The following is a 17,962-nucleotide window of genomic DNA, read 5'->3' as shown; positions in this document are numbered from 1 at the left end:
CGTCACTGTAAGTATGCACATCTTTTCAAAGATGGCGATAACTGTATTTCATTAATGCAATGATAAGTATTGTAGTCGAGACTCGTGATGTCGTTGGTGGTGCCAGACTCGAGCTCAAATCGAGTGAAGAGGGATTGGCCACGTGGCTTCGTGGGTTAGATCCCCTACAACTTTCCATACCAAAGTCATCTTTTCTTTTTGTTTTTTTATACAAAAGTCCTCTTTTTTATATGTCCCTTTATGCTGTTTTCTTTCTTACCTCTTTCCATTATTTGCAGAAAATCATAGACTCGCCATATAATCGGGAATTCAAATCATTAAATGTCCACTTGGAAACAAAATTTCCAAGTCATTTCGACCCAACAAGGCATACCACTTTTCATTTTTTAAAAAATAAATAAAGTATATCAAAAGAAGATGATTGAAAGTTGTATTTTTTTTATAATTATTTTATATTCTATGTATTATATATGTATTTATTATTGGACCACGCAATTATACATGAGACTACGTGATGGTTATTGGGATGCTTTAAAAAAAACCGACACCATTAAGTCATATCTTCAAATTGCACTAGATTGAAAATTTGACCCTTCAAAAGTTGTTCATCTTTTTTTTAATTTTCTTTTTCTTTTTTCCGTATAGGAGTATTAAATTGACATACAAAGCCATTACTCATTAGACACAATATATTAAATGTCACCAAATGTGTTGTGTACTTAAATAGTTTCACACCACAATCTATACATAAATTCTCATAAATCGCCAACAGTTTTGATATATGGAAAAACATCATAATTAAAGTACCCATCAACACCACCCACTGTCATATAAATAAATACAAACAAACCACACAAAAATGTGTTTACAATTAAACAAATTAAAAAACAAAATATATATCACGGTTGTTGAAATTAATTGCATATATACTGTATATCTGTATCTATAGACTATATCTGTATCTATTGACCACTAAAAGGTAGGGAAGGTCCGGCTCAGGCCGTTCACGTTAGCAAAGAACCCTACAAGGTCTTGCCTGTAGGGCAGATACGACTTTCTCTTATCACCTTCCTTCATCGCTCTGGTCCGCACATAAAACGTCTCGTGAGCCGACGGCGGTGGCGGCGACGACTTCAATTTTCCGGCGTTCCTCACGGCGGTGCCGGAGCTCAAACCTTCCTTCGTGTTCTCTGTTTTCTCATTTCTATCAACCTTTTGTGCTCTGTTTTTCGGAGTCAAGAACACGAAGGCATCTTTGCCTTGAATGCCTTCGCTGTTGCTTCGCCGGAGTAAACTTAGAAACCTCCACCGTTTCGATGCCGATCCAGTCGAACTGCTTTTCTTGCATCTGTCCGGCGACAATTCGACTACTTTTGGCCTCCAAACGCAGTACGTTCCCGGAGGTATAGTTTCCAATTCGTCTGCTTCCGATTCCGATGACGACGGAATTTCACGATCTTCCATGAACAACTTCTTCAACGGAATTCGAAGAGCCGAAGCATCATCTGGCTTCGATTCATCTTCAGATTCTACAAGAGTGCGGTTGAAGATCGGGAAAATCGGATGGACATGACCGTCGAAAAAGATTTCATCTCCAGTGCCGTCCTGTTCGTTCCTTACCAAAGAAAATTCGAAATCGTCGTCGTCGTTGTCATCGAGATCATTTGAGGTCCCCACAGAAGGTGCCTCGTCGGCGCTGAATTCTTCACCGACTCTGGCTGCGATTTCTGCAAATCTATGTGAAGAGTAGCTATTGAAGCTAGGGCACAACAATATAGCGTCTTTTTCCTGCATTTCCTGCTGCTTCTGCCGTTCATATTCCTCCATATATCTATACGCTGATATTTATGTGTGTATATATAGACTATAGAGAGAGAGAGGGTATATGTGCGTATGTATAGAGAGAGAGAGAGGTGAATGAGTGAGGAGGGGGGACAATTACGGGGTTTTATATGGGGGGTTTGTTTGGGGAAGGGGGATTTTTAAGAGGAAATTGGGACAGGCAAAGTGTGTGAGTGGTGACGTGTGACTCAGTTGAAGAATCGTTGAGTTTACGACTTTGACGCTTTTCTTTTATTGCACTCGGTTAGTTTCACACGTGTGATTCTGGAAACGTCCAGACCGCAAACAATATTTACTGTTTGCAATTCGATATTGCTGTATTAACCAAAACAATTAATTAAGCACATGTTAATCATGTTTGCACGCGTTTTGGTTATAAGCAGGGACTCCTGATATCCAAAAGGTATTTGGTGTGCTCAGTGTTCCGACCCATTACAAAGGCGCATTGTACATGTAGGATCGATGATTGTAATGACCCGATATATCGGGCACATCAAATATATTCTTTTTAATAACTCATTTGAAAGAGGAAAAGAATAAAAAATTATTAGGTAATTTTAGACAATTCAATAGTTAATGCTCCAATTTTATCAAAGTTAATTTTCAATTTCTTCTTACCATGTCTCGTTACATTTTTCGAGTTTCATTTTTCTTAGCCAAAAAGTCTTGATTGTACTGGACCATCTATAATTAATGGTCCAATTCAATCAAAAACTAATATATCATTACATTCTTTTAGGTTCGGTTTTTCTAATGGTAAAGTCTTGGACTGGACCACTTAGTGGTCCAAAATTATTTAATAATTTCTCTAATTTTTAATAGTTAATGCTCCAATTTTATCAAAGTTAATTTTCAATTTCCTCTTACCATGTCTCGTTACATTTTTCGAGTTTCATTTTTCTTAGCCAAAAAGTCTTGATTGTACTGGACCATCTATAATTAATGGTCCAATTCAATCAAAAACTAATATATCATTACATTCTTTTAGGTTCGGTTTTTCTAATGGTAAAGTCTTGGACTGGACCACTTAGTGGTCCAAAACCATTTAATAATTTCTCTAATAAGAGTGTTGCATTTCCAAACACGGCAGAGATAGGGGGGATAGAATCTGTGTTTTTAATTTTTTTTAAAATATAGAAAAAAATTAGGTAAGGAAAGAAAAGCAAAAGGGCGAGGAGAGACAGTTTCTTGTTTACCTTTTATCATTTATTAGATGATATTAAATACTGTATTAAAGAGTCTCTCCAAACAGAAGCAAAACAGAAGAAAATAACAAATCATATTATATCATGATCTTATCCATGCAACGTTACTCATACCTTTAATTTCAGCCAATTTTAGTCGAGAACATTTAAAAGTCATTTATTAGATATTCAATGTTTAATGTCGAGATAAATGACGATAGATTTAATTGGAAAGAATTGTCCTGTTTGGCTGCCAAAAGTCCATCGGGAAGTAATTTCCCACCGTGTCCAAACAGGACAACTTTATGTAAGATTTCATTTTCTAGAAACAAAAAACCTTTGACTTTCTAGAACAACGATAGATATATATATCTGGAACAAGGACAACAACAGCACACCAATGACGTTGATAGAGACAGAAACCTTATTCGGGAAGAAACCCTTTGAGTTCTTGGTTCGCAAGCACACAAGTCATGGTTTCGATGATAAAATAATGAGAATAATATACGACTAATTGATGTCAAACTACAAGACATTTGAGAACCATCAATTAGTTGCACACCTAATTACGTGCATAAGCATGATGAAATGCCATAACTCATTCTTAGTTTATTAATCTTTTTAAAATTGAATATATATAATTATTTACTTCATTAAACTTCCTCATTAAAAAAAAATGATATATAATTCGATAATCACTGTTTTATGATAGTAATGAGAATAGAGAATGATGTAAATTATCTATTCGCATAAATACAATTAGTAGGGTCACTGACTCAAATAACAATTTCACTAATAGAGATACAAGGTGTTAACAGCCAAACATGCATCTAGAACTGCCCTTTACTTTATAAAACTTGAAAAAAGATTAAATATTTTTTGGACCCTCGAAACAATATTATCTTATTATGAGGATGTTGATCTATTTGCTAGTGGATAGTAATAGTTGGAAAAAGGATGGCAAATGTAAATCATGGTTCATATGAGGGACCAATATGCAGCACCTGATTGGCTGCAGTAAAATGTAAAATCCATAGGAAGTTTGACAAATAAAGATTATATATATATATATATATATATATCACGTGTATGTATGTAAGTATGCATATCTGGCATAATTGACAAGTATATCACTGAAATGAACTGAAACTGCATAAATGACTTCAGAGAGTGGAATGGAATAATCTCAGTGTGGAGCTACCTACCTGAATTAGACTTTGGCACCAAAACAACCCTGTTACGCAATTTTTGTCAATGAAAAAAACTATAAAAATCTGACTTCTTATTTACATTTCTATCATGTAAACGCAAGCATGGCAAATAAAAATGTCATTACCAACTTAGACTCCAATTTGTGTTCCTACTCCTGACAGCCCAGCCGAAACTCGTGTCACTTCACCGAAGAATACCCTTATGCATGAACATAAATTGCAAGATCAACATCAAAATGACAATGGTACATCGAAAAACCTTTTTTTTTTTTTTTTTTAATTACAAATTAACAATAAGTGATCAAATTGGTCACAGAACTTGGAATGGCTTTCTTTCAATTCAAATATAGACATACTGTCAAAGATGCTTATATCACATGATCATTTATAAGACAGTAGGATGATTGAAAAGCATAGGAGAAACAAGGACATGCCCTTGATGTCCTAATACCTTGGCTTTACATTGCATATCTACATTGTAAGTGGTACACAAATCTCGTCTCCGCATTCACCATCCAACCTATGTTTCAATTGCGAATTCAAAAATACAGAAAACAAAGAACCCATAATAATTACATGATTTAGAAAGTATACCCTCTTTCATGACTACCTTTCCCGCATACTCCGCTTTAGATGCTTCATTTTGTTCTGGACCCCGATAGGCAACTCACCAGAAGCCTCAATCTCCGAACCTTCAGATCGTCTTCTTTGAATAATGTCATGGTACATTGGTCGAAACCGTGTCTGAAAAGCCCTGTACGAAAAATAAGGCAGCAGAGTGGAAACAACAACAAGAAGGGTGGCCATCCAATAGAAAGGACTTGGTGCGCAGGCTTCCACAAGAACCTTGTATGCTGTTGTTGATACCGTTGGTGATAGAGAACCATAAATTGCTAGGAATGCATACCAGAAGGCAATGCTGCCCCAGATGAAGAAGTGCTGGATCCAAGTGAAGTAGTTAATGGAGAGTGCCATTTGGCAGTTCACAGCCCACACTACACAAGTATACATCGTGACCCCCAGGATTTCAAAGTCAACTACATGGCCATCTCTCCGGAAAGCCTGATGTATGGAGGAGCTAGCAGTTAGGAAGAAGATGATCATGGAACTGATAACCCCATTCAAAATCCAACCAAGTATTCGGAACCAAGTGAAGAGGATGTTCTGCACTCCCTCTTGATATAGCAAAGGATACTGTAAAAATAAATAGCAAATGGATCAATTAACAGTCCTGACTACCATATACAGTTTCAAGGTGTGAAAAAGGAACCAGGCTGATACTGCCATATATCAACTGAGTTGATAGATATCCACTCGCTTTGGGCTTTGTAGATGAAGTCATCATCCAACAGACCGAAACTTCACATTAAATCACCAAATCTTTTATCGACGTTGGAACAATGCAACAAGACAAGAATCTCCGTTACTTGCTATTATAAACTTTTAAATCAATGAATTATCATCCTCCATTTGCTATTAAGTTTGCATTCCAAAAGTGCAACTACAAGAATTTCCTTTAAAAAGACCTTCAGTTATTTATGAGAGACCTATCTTACAATGCACCTTCTTAACTACTCCCTCCGTCCCATAAAAGTGTCACTTTTAGGGAACCGTGACTCTCACAAATTGAACTGTCCCGGTTCCCAAAACACGACACTTTTTTTGGGACGGAGGTAGTACAATAAATGGCATTCCCATGTAGTATGTTTAACTAGAATATAGTTCAGTAAACTGGATAGAGTAATATTGCCATAATATGTAGAGCGATGCATGCCAGTTACTTTGTTTTATAAGAAAGATACTCCAGGATTATACATCTTCCACTTTTATGACAAGAAGAGGCACACACTCTGTATCATGTTGAGTTGTCCTTCCCTCAATAATGGAAGGCCGAACATAATGATTGAATATAAATTAGTACCTATCTCAAACAAGACTACCTAAGAATTTTTAATTTAAGGACAGTAAAACAAAATGCAAGGGCCGGAAAGGAGTCAGGCCAATCCGTTTATAACAACATTTGGTCTGGGAATTATAGGACATGTATTGTCTAAAAGAACAGTCACCCAACAGTGTTTCACTATCATACTATTAGATTAGAAGCAAGATTTTTATAATATGACAATATAATTATTTGGAGAATTTCAGTTAAAAATATTTATGATATAGTAATATTAGTTTATAGTTTAAATTATTACGATAGTTGAAATGACCAAATTTAAAAGGCAAATTTTTAAAAAGGGTCTGCTAATGCAATGAGCTTACCTACAGGCACATCACATGTAGAAGGCCTCTGTAATTGTTTGCTAAGAGAGATTAATCAAATCCTGATTTCATATTTAAGTAAGTTTGTACTTTGTTCATATGCTAATTAATTTGTTAAATAAGAAAGCTACTTCAGGAATATACATTTCCACTTCGATGACAACGAGATGCACACATTGTATCCCATCCTTTCCTTGATAATGGCAGGCCAAACATTAAAATTCCAAATACAGTATTACCAATTTCACACTAGCCAAACTGAGAATTTTTTAATTTAAGGATTGTAAAACAAAATGCAAAGGCCGGAAAGGAGTCAAGCCAATCGGTTTACATCAACACTTGATCTGGGCATTATAGGACATGCATCATCTAAAAGAATATTCACCCAACAGTGTTTCAGTATCATAATATTATAAGGTAAATTTGCAATGGATAACAATATATATTTGGAGATTCCGAATTAACATTATGATGTAAAAGAAAATGTTTAAGGTTTCAAGAATTACAGCAGTTGAAAGGACCGAGTTCGAAAAGCAAATACCAAAAAAAGTTTTTGGTCATGGCATTAGTTTATGCAGGCCTGTGTATTTGTTGCTAAGAGAGCTTAATCAAATTTAAGAAAGTTTATACTTTGTACTGTAGCAGCTAGTTAAGGAAAGCAGTAACAAAAAATGAAATGGGAAGTGGTAGTGGAACGTGTGACTAAAGAATATGTAAAACAATAAAGGATACAGTTGGTAGATGTCTATATGATTGGTGACGAAAGAGAAACCTCTTGATCAAATTTGTCAAAAAGGTGGGAGCTTTAAGAAACGCATGAGAAAGCTTAATGGTAAAGACATTTTACCTCAATGTTGCAAAATTTACAAACATATTTAATCAGAAAAATTCAGAACCTATATAATTAGTATTACGAGAAAAAAGTAAATAAAACAAAATTTTACATGGATTTTAAATTAGCTCCTCATACGTTCTGAAAATGGGTTTTGAAGAAATGCAATTTTCTTCAGGTCTGTTATAATAAATGGAATTTTCCTCTTAGCACGAAGAATATCATGTACCATGTATAAAATTCAAGTATTACAAAATTAGTTCTTCTTGTGCATTTTCCTTTTCCTGTAGCCAACTGCCATGTTAAATTAAATCACCCAGTGCTGCACTGCTCTAGCTTTACAGAACATATCATGGTCTTCCCATGTTACCTTACGGCTATATTTTCTCCTTATTTGCTCTGTTTCCACACTCTCTCTTGCTTCATTATTCAGATTCTCAGTATGTAATAAGGCTCTTAGAAGGATAAAAAGTTCATACCTTGAGGCAAAGTCGTGCAGAAACATCCTGATCAAAAACTCCGAGAGCAACCACAGGAAGTGAAGTGAAGAAGACATTGTAGAACGACATGTACCAATCGTTATAAGCAGGTTGGCCAGAGAAAGAAGTGTAGGCCTCATACCAAAATAGAGTAAAGCCAAATGTGATGTTCTTGTAGAAGAAGTAGCATATCTATATTTGAGAAAGAAAAAACAGAAGAAAATTGTCAACTAGGATGAAGCATTTAGTTGATTGTTATATGAAACTCTTTTTCCTCTAACATGACACAACATTATATATTTTCAGCCTAGATTTCATTCTTTTGGCAAATTTGTTTAAAAATGCAGGTGAAGATATTCAGCTAAAATATCCCTCACGTTCCATTATATTTTCTGAATTTTATATAAAAATTTCTAACTCATAGAAACTACAAACAAATGGCATTAACATACTAACTTGGAATGCTGATTTTGTTAGTTTATTATTAAGCACCTTGTTTTTCATTTTCTAGTGCTATAAGAAGACAACAGGCACACACTTACCATCATTGCTATTCGCCTGTAACACCAATGGCCATGTACCAACAACAATCGTTCGAGAAAACGGAATTGAGCTATTGCAAAATCACTTGACATGGCAGCCTATAGTCAAAAAAAACAATTGGAATCATGAGCCAAGTTGTTAGTACTAAACCATAGATTCTGAAAGAATTTTTTTAAGAAAAGTGTCGTAGCAAAAGCTTCAAAGAGAATGTAATTTGGGAGAGGAGACTGCAGACAACACTTGGTTCCTGAAAGTGGTAACAAGGAGGCAGTAAATGATACAAGGTTGGCATATATGGATCAAAAATAAGAAAGAAGCAAAAGAGAACAGAAAAACAATCTGAGAGGAATGGCAGTCAGGAAAGTCAACTAATAGCTCTTCCTGCTCCCTTCTCTCCGAACATCAAATCTGTGACGGCAGATATACGTGGTGTATGTGACAACAACAGGCTCAGCCGAATGCTATCCCTGGACATAATTGAATGTTATATGCCACCAGTATGATGGTTTTGCAGAATTTGGGGTGTCTCAAGTCTACACACAATATGGTTGACCTATCAATGAATTTTTTTGCCAAAACACAGACCAATAAATTCTACTAGTTCTGAAATGTCTGTGGTTCTATGAAATTTAAATTTCACTCCCCAGCTGAGAAATTTGAGGTGTTTGAGATGCAAGAGGGAAATGTAATCTGATCGATTAACCAAAATTAACACTGATTTTATAATTTATTTATTTATTTTCCTAGTTGGTACTCACACACACACTTGTCTCTTCTGAGACTTGAACCCCTGACCTCCCTTTGGAAAGTAAGAGGCTGATACCGCTAAGCCACTCGCCCGTTGGTTGATTTTATCGTAAGGAAAAAAAAGAAAAAAAAAATTTAACTTTTGCTGTTCATTGTAATTTTACCAGTTGCTTGTATACCGTTTCTACTTGCAAACTTTATTATAGCATGATTATACAATGTGTTTTAACCAAATATAATTACAGTGTTGTTAAAATGACAGAAACATCAACCCCAGCATGAGAAGTAGATATAAAGTAGAAGCTCAAATGACCTGCATCCCTTCAACACCACTAATTCCAACTCCAATATCAGCCTCCTGAAGCATTCCAACATCATTTGCCCCGTCACCAATTGCGAGTGTTGTCTTACCAGTTCCCGATTTTACCAATCTCGTAACCTGCGTATCTTCAATATTTCTATCAGATTATTTTGATGTCACAAAAAATATAAACTGACCATCTTTAAGAAATTAAAATAAAGATATTTCAATTTAAGCTACACTATGATGAGAACACTTACAAGAGCTTTCTGTTTAGGCGAGGAGCGGCAGCAAATAACAGAAGCACAATTAATTGCAAGCTCCAAAAATGAGTTCTCCAGATTCTTTTTGAGGGCAAAATTTAAGGACTTGCCATCAATTACCAAACCATATGTGACAGAACTTTCTTTAGCTGAATTAAGTTGGGTTTTTCCTTCACTTATTTGATTTGTTATGCTCCGACTTGAAGCCTAAAATAATAATTTCATTTTTAGAATAAAAATATAGAACTGATTGTTGTGAAATTAACCATAGGATCTTGTACCTTTTCAATGGCCTCCTTGTCTCCTTTTTTTTCCAAGGCATTTATATCTGGCAAATCCAATGTAATCACAATCTGCTTCATTTCTTGTCTTAGTAGGCTGCAAGCATACCTGTAGGAATTGCAAGAATTACAATGCAACTTCCAGGTCAAACAAGAATTAAAAAATAAATCAACCTCACAATTTTCACCATACCCAATATTAACTGCAGTTTCCATCTTATCACCAGTTAAGACCCATATCTTAATCCCTGCCTTTGCAAGCTTTTCAATGCATTCGGGAACCTTCGCACCAAAGAAATATTAAAATTGGATTAACTTAGAATACTTACATACCTTATTAACTACTTAGATGGGCTCAATTTTCATTGTTGTAAGCATCTTCTTAACATTTTAAAAGATGCAGTGCTGATTGCACAACACAAAACTGTTCACATATTTAAAAATTATGCATGCACTATAAGAGACGGGTTAGATATTGACCCCCTTTTGCAGTTTGTCCTCAACAGCCGTGGCACCAAGGAGAATTAATTCCCCCTCAATCTTGTCAGCAAGTGCATCCACCAATATATCTCGATCTGCATTGACAGAAGTTTTGGCCTGTGAAAACTCCTGTTCCCACAACACATACTCCTCTTCACAAAGCTCGCGATATGCAATTATCAAGGTGCGTAATCCTGCCTCAGCATATTGGTTGATATGATCCTTGGTCTCGGCCTCAAACACTCGTCCATCTCTAGAGAGCCTTTCAAACATTACACTAGATGTATGCAAACATAGAATTAAATCAATTTCAATTACTCATGCAACCAAATTTATAAAGTTGACCAAACAAGTATGTCTGTGGGAAGCAAACCTGTCCGCACCCTTGCAAAGGAGCAACAATTGATTCTCTTCATTCTTCACAATCACAGACATCCTTTTACGAGCACTACTGAACTCTAAGACATGAAGAAGCTTGTATGATCTGAAAATTTGAACTCAATCAAATGAAATGTCACTAAAATTTTTGAACAAAGTAAAATAAATTAGGAATATCAAAAAATAAATTAAAAAAAAAAGGAGATAGAATATGATGCCTTGTTGTTAAATGGTTGCAGCTTAAGATTCATATTTACTTGTAGCTACCTCAAGTTTGAATGCCAACAGAGATGTTTTGATTTTTAGAAAAAAGATTGACATGCGCTTAACAGATATGAATTTTACATAAGACTAAATGAATAGTTTTGATACAATAAAAAATGCGAGGACTTATCAGATGATGCTTGATGATGTAATTACCAGCTCATGCTCCTCCCTTCAATTAGTTTTGTTTTACCAAATTTTAAATACTTCCCTTTCCATAATCTATCGCATAGATCCAGGAAGAATGAAAGATCACATCAGCCCTGCAATTATGTGATTTTTCATCATATTTATCCCAATACAAAATATAAACTTTTTGCTATCTTCACACAAGCTTCATGAGTACTAAGTTTTTGCCTCCATCAGTCAAGTTTCCATTTAAAAGCACCGGGTTCCTAACAGTTATGAGCAAGACAACAACCTGCTACAAGTTATGACGAAGATTATCCTTTAACTGCATTATTTAAACTGTTTTGACTAAAGGAAAGAGAAAATACAAAAGAAAATTCAATTACCCATGCAGTGATTGGAGCATATATACATTTCCTTGCATTGACGCACTATCAGGACTAGTGAAACCCAATGCATAACAGCCCTAAAAGCAAATTGATGCAAATTTCACTGAGCAGTCAGCGGCACTTGGACATGAGCAAAGTGTTTTTTTACAAGTGTAACCATATGTATATAAATATATCACATGCTCTCTTATAACCATCAGATATAGCAGTAAGCTGCCACAATCAGTTATATCTAGAGATATAAACAAATCACTGAAAAGTAATTTTCATTAATAGAGAAACAGAGATTCCAAAGATATCTAACCTAACAACCTTTTTACCAGTCTCATGATCTAATTCGAGCAATGAGATGCTCGTTTGTTTCCTTTCAAAGAACTCAAAGCCAAGTTCCCTTGCGGCTATGACAAAGGCAGCTTCGTCTGGTGACTCAGCTTCATAATAAATTTCACCTGATTCCTTGTTGACCTCAGGAATGGCTGTATGGCAAATTGCTAATACTCGAAAGAACTTCTGTATGACATCCGCATGAGGTTCATGAATCCAATTACCGTTCATAATACGTTCATCTTTGAAGTTGAAACCCTTGATTGACTTTCCTGAGCCCACAATATCACCACTGTTTCCTGGTAAATCAGAGGAAGTATCACTAACTTCAACTGGCCCATCTCCTTTTCGCCTGGCCAAAGCCCTCTCCACTTCTGTCATACCACGTCCATAAGCAACGCCTGCTATTGAACATTTAACAAACTCCATGGAGTTGCACGTCAATGTACCTGTTTTGTCAGACAGTATAGTATCAACCTGACCAAGTTCCTCATTCAAATTAGATGTTCGTGCATGTGCTGGCGTATCTGTTTCTTCATAATACATATCCCGATCCTGGTTAATGAATATACTCTGCAAAACCTTTACAATTTCAATGGATACATATAATGAAATAGGTATTAAATACCCATACAACAGAAGGCCTGTCAAGAAATGAAGAAATGCTGCCAGCGCAGCTCTTTTAGGGTCATAAAACACAGTTGTATCGTCTGGTCGAAGATACCACCTTCTATATTTTCCCCCACGAACGTCTTTCTTAGTTTCAATTCCAAAAAAGAAAGATCCAATAAAAGATACCAAAACTAGAATACTGAAAAGGAGGTAGACTATCTTATCCATTTTCCTCTCAATCTTACTCCTCTTAGAAGGAGGATCTATAGCATTCTGCATTACTTTTGTGTCATGACCAGTAAAAACCACCACACCGTAGATATAATCTGTGTTCCGAAGTTTAGAATCTCTTAAAAGAAACTGTTGCAAGGAAAGTGGGTACTGTTGATCATCATAGTATAAAGTTCCAACAAAGGAATAAAGATCTTCATTTGGGTCCTCACACCTGATCACTGCTTTAAATTGCTGAAAGGAACTTTCATCACACAGAGAGGCCGTCGCCTCCAAAGCATGCTTCAACTTTAGATTAGTCTCTCCATCAAGGTTCATTGTCTCAACATAACAAATCCCATCGTCATAGCTTGATGAAAGCAGAACCAGATCAGCAGGGAAATACTCATCCTTGCACACCTTAACAAGATCGCCAACTCGTAATTGCTTCCATTTGGTTTCATAGAAAGTATTATTCCTACCATAAACCTTGACCTTTCGATTGTTGGCCTCTATATCCTGAAACAATTTCAAAGTATCAATTTGATATACAAATCCAATGAAATTTTACTCAATTCTACTCAAGATAATTAAAAAATAAATCAATAATTCTAAAAGACCATAGTTATTAAAGGCCCAAGGCGCTAGAGGTCCTTTGGAGCCTAGGCGCGAGGCGCACGGCGAGGCGCGCGCCTGAGTGAAGTGAGGCACGCAATTGAAAATTTAAACTACCATAATAACATTCATATCTCATAAGTCATATTAATATTCTAAAAATTAATATCAAATATAAAAAAGTAAATCCATCAACTATACAAGCATCCAACAACCATAAAACAAAGTACAAATTTGTTTTCTTGAACGGCAAAGCAAAATGTGTTTTTTGAATGGCAAAACAAAGCACAAAAAGAAATAAATATGTTAACAAAAGAAAAAAAATTGTTAACAAGAAAAAAAAAAAAAAAAAAAGAGAGCAAAAAAAAAAGAAAAAAGACAGAGAGATGAGAGAACTAGACAAAGAGAGAGATGTAAACAAAGATGAGAAGAGAGGAGAGATCTAGAGGAGAAGAGAGAATAAAAAGAAAAGAAAGAACTAACGTGGCTTCATCGTTCATCTCTGCAACTAGGGCTTCGTCTTCGTCTCACAATCTCATTCTATCGTTGTTCGGTTAACACTTTGACTCTTGGGCTTTCTTATTTTTTTATTCTTTTGAACAAAAGTTCCTTATATCGCATGATTGAGCTTTCTTTTTTGTTTATTAAGTTGCCAAAAGTACCATTTTTGGCTTAAGAAATAGAACAATCGTATTTTTTAAACAAATATCAATGAGGCACGCCTAGGCGCACCTCACAAACAGGACGAGGCGCAACCGAGGCGCGCGCCTAGTAAATATCAGTGAGCCTGGGATGATAACAGGCGCTAAATCTGAGCCTCGAGCCTAGGCGTGCCTTTAACAACACTGCAAGAGACAGCTTAAACTTGCACAAGCAACACCAGGCACAAATGAATGTTCTGGGTGCAATCATAAAAAATCATAATGCAGCGAGGCCTTAAAGAATATATCATGTATCTTAACTGCATAGTGCACTGAATCTCAAATTAGTTTGGTCTTCATACTTGTTTATTCTTTTATATAGTTGTTTGCAACTATATAAACAGACCCAATATTGACAGTTAGTTGGGCCCCCTTGAATACGAGGTGATGAAAAGGAAAAGTTAGGATGATCATTTGGTTCCAGATAACATATCCACATTTGTTTGACAAAGCTTGACAAGTTCATGAGTAATAGAACAAAGCCTTATCCCGATATTTCAAAATTTGTAGGTTTTGGGTCTTCAAAACCCCAAGTGTGCCACTTGTCCAACTAAAGAGCTTGAGAATCCATGCCACGATATGGCATCCAGTGTAAAGGATCCATGTAGGAGAGAAAACTCACTAACAATGAATTACGATTACAAAGAAAATCAAGCTCCACAGATCAGCTATTTCCACGACAACCACATCACATAATCACACAACTTATTCAAAGGGACTAAGTATACCCCACTAAATGTGATCGAGTCGGAAAACAATTCAAATCCCAGTTATAATTTTGGTCCAAGGACAACTCATGTAAAAGTTATTACAAATTATTATATGAAGTTACAAGGTGTGACACATCCTTGAGTACTCAAAACAAATGACATCTTTTAAGCCTATGCAATATCATAATTTCTCCTCGTCATTCTGAATACACATTATTGGAATAATTTACATAATTATTTCTTAGAGAGTATTCAAACATAACATGTTCATTTTCCTTGTGGAAAATTCACAATAAGAAACCAATTAAAGACAGCATAAATAGACAAATTGTAAAAGCTAGAAGCAAAGTCTTCAAACAACTGAAAAGATGTTAATTATTACCTGCTTTCGACGCCTCCAATCCTCCACGGCTTCCTTAGCCATAGTAGCTCCAATCACCACCACCAGAGGGGCAAGAACACTAATAGCCGAATACGGTGCCAATGGACTAAAGGAAACACAAGCTACAACAAGAAAATATATGTTTGCAACCCTCCTAAACTGCTCAAACAACGACTTTGGAATGAAATTAATAGCATTATACTTCGTCGTGGAAACATAATTACCCCTGTAGCTAGGTTGAGCTGTTTGCTGTTCAGGATCATTACAATACACAACCCTATTGTAACCTTTCTTCCCAATTTGTTTATGTTCATCTCTAAACGAAGACTTAAAACATGAGAAATTGTAGAGTTTGCTAAAATGCACCCTTCTCCTCCGACCACCCGTCATTTTCATAATCTAATATAAACAAATTGACCCCTTTTTTTTTTCTCCCGAGAAAATTAGGAACAAATTAGACACTCCCTCGAATTTGCAATTGCCATTTTCCTTCACTTTCCAAGCAACCAAACAAACAACTTAATGCAGTAATTGCCACTAAATTACTTTTGTACACGAACTTTCCTGATAAACAAACAACTATTAATCTACAATAATTTGCACTAAACAGAAAATTGATCTCTTTGGTTCACTCAGATTTCAGCATAATGTATCTGATATAAAACACAATATACAACAATTAGCTGATACATGACTTTGGACTGCTTCATAGATAGAGAGAGAGGGGTGAGAGAACAAAGCTCAGTTGTTGATCTGATGAATTAAGAACTCAAAATCAAATGAAATGGTTGCCTAGATTTCAAATTTGGAATCATTTAGACTATATTGAGCTTCCAACAAATATTCAAACCCTAGAAATTACAGTGTTTCCAGTATTCCTTACTTTCATCTGAAAGTTCCAGAGATCTCTTCCTTCCACCATCAGTTGACGAACAATGAGCTTTTTATATCTATATATATATACATATACATATAGAGAGAGAGTTTTTTAGAGAGAGAAAAGTAGATACTAGTAATATTTTTGCCGTTTTCATAAGCAAAGCGAGCTCAAAAGTAGCTGAGGCAGGTTATTATAGCCGTACAGTTCCATTAAGGAAGATTATGGAGTTTCTCTTCGCGGTGTTTCCTAGTGTGTCTTGTCATCGAGGTCTTTAGAATTTTAGAGGTCACATCTATGCCGTACACGTGGCTGATGATGTTCCGACAACTACCGAAGCAATTGATAGAACAGTGCCGCGATTGTAGCGTATGATTCGGCAGTGGAATTACCTTTTTCTTTTCGTGAAAAATGTTTTAGGTATAAGACCATGAATACGGCGCCGTTTGTGGGGTTGAACTGCTTTTACGACGACGTGTATAGTGGGTCAAAGTTGTTGGACTTGATTGACGATTTTGGGACGTCGACACGTGTAAAAAAAGTTTCGTGGGTTGTTGGACCACTTTGTGGAGAAACCGAAGAACACGACAAGGATGACTTGGGTCACGGCCGACAAAAACTTCCGCTACATGAGTAATTATACAACCCATACAGAAATTACCGAATTAGTATCAAATATGATGAAACTATTATTTTTAAAAATTATTTAAATAGATAAAATAGACAAAAATAACGTTGAATTCGATATTTATTCGGGATTAATTTATCGATCTCTTTATCATTATTTTTTTTATTATTACCATTATTATTTTGTCTATTCCTAAATCACATAAAGCCGAAGGAAATTCTAAAATAGAAGCGAGAGTGGGAAAGCAGTATAATTAAGTCATAAGTAGGGAGAATTTAAACGAGAGCACGCGCAAAACGTGAGAATGAGAATGCGCTCAGAACGTAAAAATGACACTTATTTAGAAGAATTATGTGACTTAAGTCTAATCTTTAATGTTTTTTGAATTTATTGATTATGCTAAAATTTGGTTTAGTTAGTCTATCATTATTCTCTAGTTGTATATCTTTGCATTAAATTTGTAATTTATTATTGAAGATGCAAGAAACTCCTTCTATTCTTTCTCTCTCTAGAATTCTTACACCTCCACCCGGAAAGATCCCTCTCCTCTTCATTCCAACTCCTATTTATAGACACTTACAAGATATTTACAAGATATTTACAAGATATTTACTAATTGCTGGACCTGGGCCTATTCCTCTGTAAGCCCTGGTCACCCTTGATGGGCTTACTCCCGCTCGGCCCATATGGCAGTGTCTTTCTATGGGCTGACCCAGCTGTTCGGACTGAAGGTTGTGTTTTGCGAGTCGGACCTGGCCCATGTCATCCGGGGCCTCCTCAACTGCCCCCATAATTGCCCCTTATTTAATAAGGGGTAATTATTGATGGCGTCTCATCATGACGCTGACGGCTCGAGATAACCACGTGGGGAGCGAACGGTCAGATCCAGAATCAATGTTCCGGGGCTCGAGGGATTTCTTGCCTTCCCGACGCTTCGGCCCTCGGGCCCCCTTGCCTTTATAATGCTCTAGAATTCCACTTCACTTCCCTTTACCGTCTCCATCATCAGTCAAATCTCCCTCTTTCTAGAACTGTGCTAAGCCTTTTCCGGTGAAATCCTTCGAGAGTCATTCTCCCAGCGATCTTGCAGTCCTCCGAGGTTAGTTTCGTTCTTTTTACTTTCGGCAGGCTTCCATTTTCCCTCTTTTAGATTCTTCTAGCACTTCCACCATGGTTGTAGATCTGGGTGTTCTTCGTATGAGACTTAGACTTCCTGACAACATCGAAGTTAGGGTTTGCCCCCAAGACGTTAATATTACGACCGGCGCCGGCCTCCTGCCCGGCGAAGTCTTATTCACGAACCTTCAACTGAATG

The 17,962-nt window shown here is 36.2% G+C and overlaps 2 protein-coding genes across 2 annotated transcripts; both read right to left on the bottom strand.

The window, feature by feature from the left end:
• Positions 1-798: 798 nt before the first annotated feature.
• LOC132315770 (uncharacterized) lies at positions 799-1,922 on the bottom strand. The gene has a single exon (XM_059814172.1). It carries the CDS (start codon positions 1,825-1,827, stop codon positions 973-975), a length of 855 nt encoding a protein of 284 aa, XP_059670155.1. The 5' UTR covers positions 1,828-1,922; the 3' UTR covers positions 799-972.
• Positions 1,923-4,556: 2,634 nt separating this feature from the next.
• LOC132315769 (probable phospholipid-transporting ATPase 8) lies at positions 4,557-16,281 on the bottom strand. Its single transcript, XM_059814171.1, has 11 exons — positions 15,143-16,281; positions 11,893-13,253; positions 10,802-10,912; positions 10,429-10,705; positions 10,142-10,230; positions 9,949-10,057; positions 9,665-9,874; positions 9,417-9,542; positions 8,356-8,454; positions 7,814-8,005; positions 4,557-5,431 (listed from the first exon to the last, which is right to left on the bottom strand). Exons 1-11 carry the CDS (start codon positions 15,536-15,538, stop codon positions 4,844-4,846), a joined length of 3,558 nt encoding a protein of 1,185 aa, XP_059670154.1. The 5' UTR covers positions 15,539-16,281; the 3' UTR covers positions 4,557-4,843.
• Positions 16,282-17,962: the final 1,681 nt, after the last annotated feature.

This window comes from Cornus florida, unplaced genomic scaffold, assembly GCF_030987335.1.
Source record: "Cornus florida cultivar Cherokee Brave unplaced genomic scaffold, ASM3098733v1 CherokeeBrave_3.0.0_Hap2_Chr07, whole genome shotgun sequence".
Taxonomy (NCBI): domain Eukaryota; kingdom Viridiplantae; phylum Streptophyta; class Magnoliopsida; order Cornales; family Cornaceae; genus Cornus; species Cornus florida.
This window is presented reverse-complemented; position numbering and strand designations above follow the sequence as displayed.

Excerpts from the sequence above, each read along its gene's own strand:
- LOC132315770 (XM_059814172.1), bottom strand. The coding sequence starts at position 1,827 with ATGGAGGAATATGAACGGCAGAAGCAGCAGGAAATGCAGGAAAAAGAC.
- LOC132315769 (XM_059814171.1), bottom strand. The coding sequence starts at position 15,538 with ATGAAAATGACGGGTGGTCGGAGGAGAAGGGTGCATTTTAGCAAACTC. Across the intron at positions 9,543-9,664 it reads CGCCTAAACAGAAAGCTCTT|GTTACGAGATTGGTAAAATC; the intron begins GTAAGTGTTCTC and ends GAAGATACGCAG. Across the intron at positions 5,432-7,813 it reads CTGCACGACTTTGCCTCAAG|TATCCTTTGCTATATCAAGA; the intron begins GTATGAACTTTT and ends TTATTTTTACAG.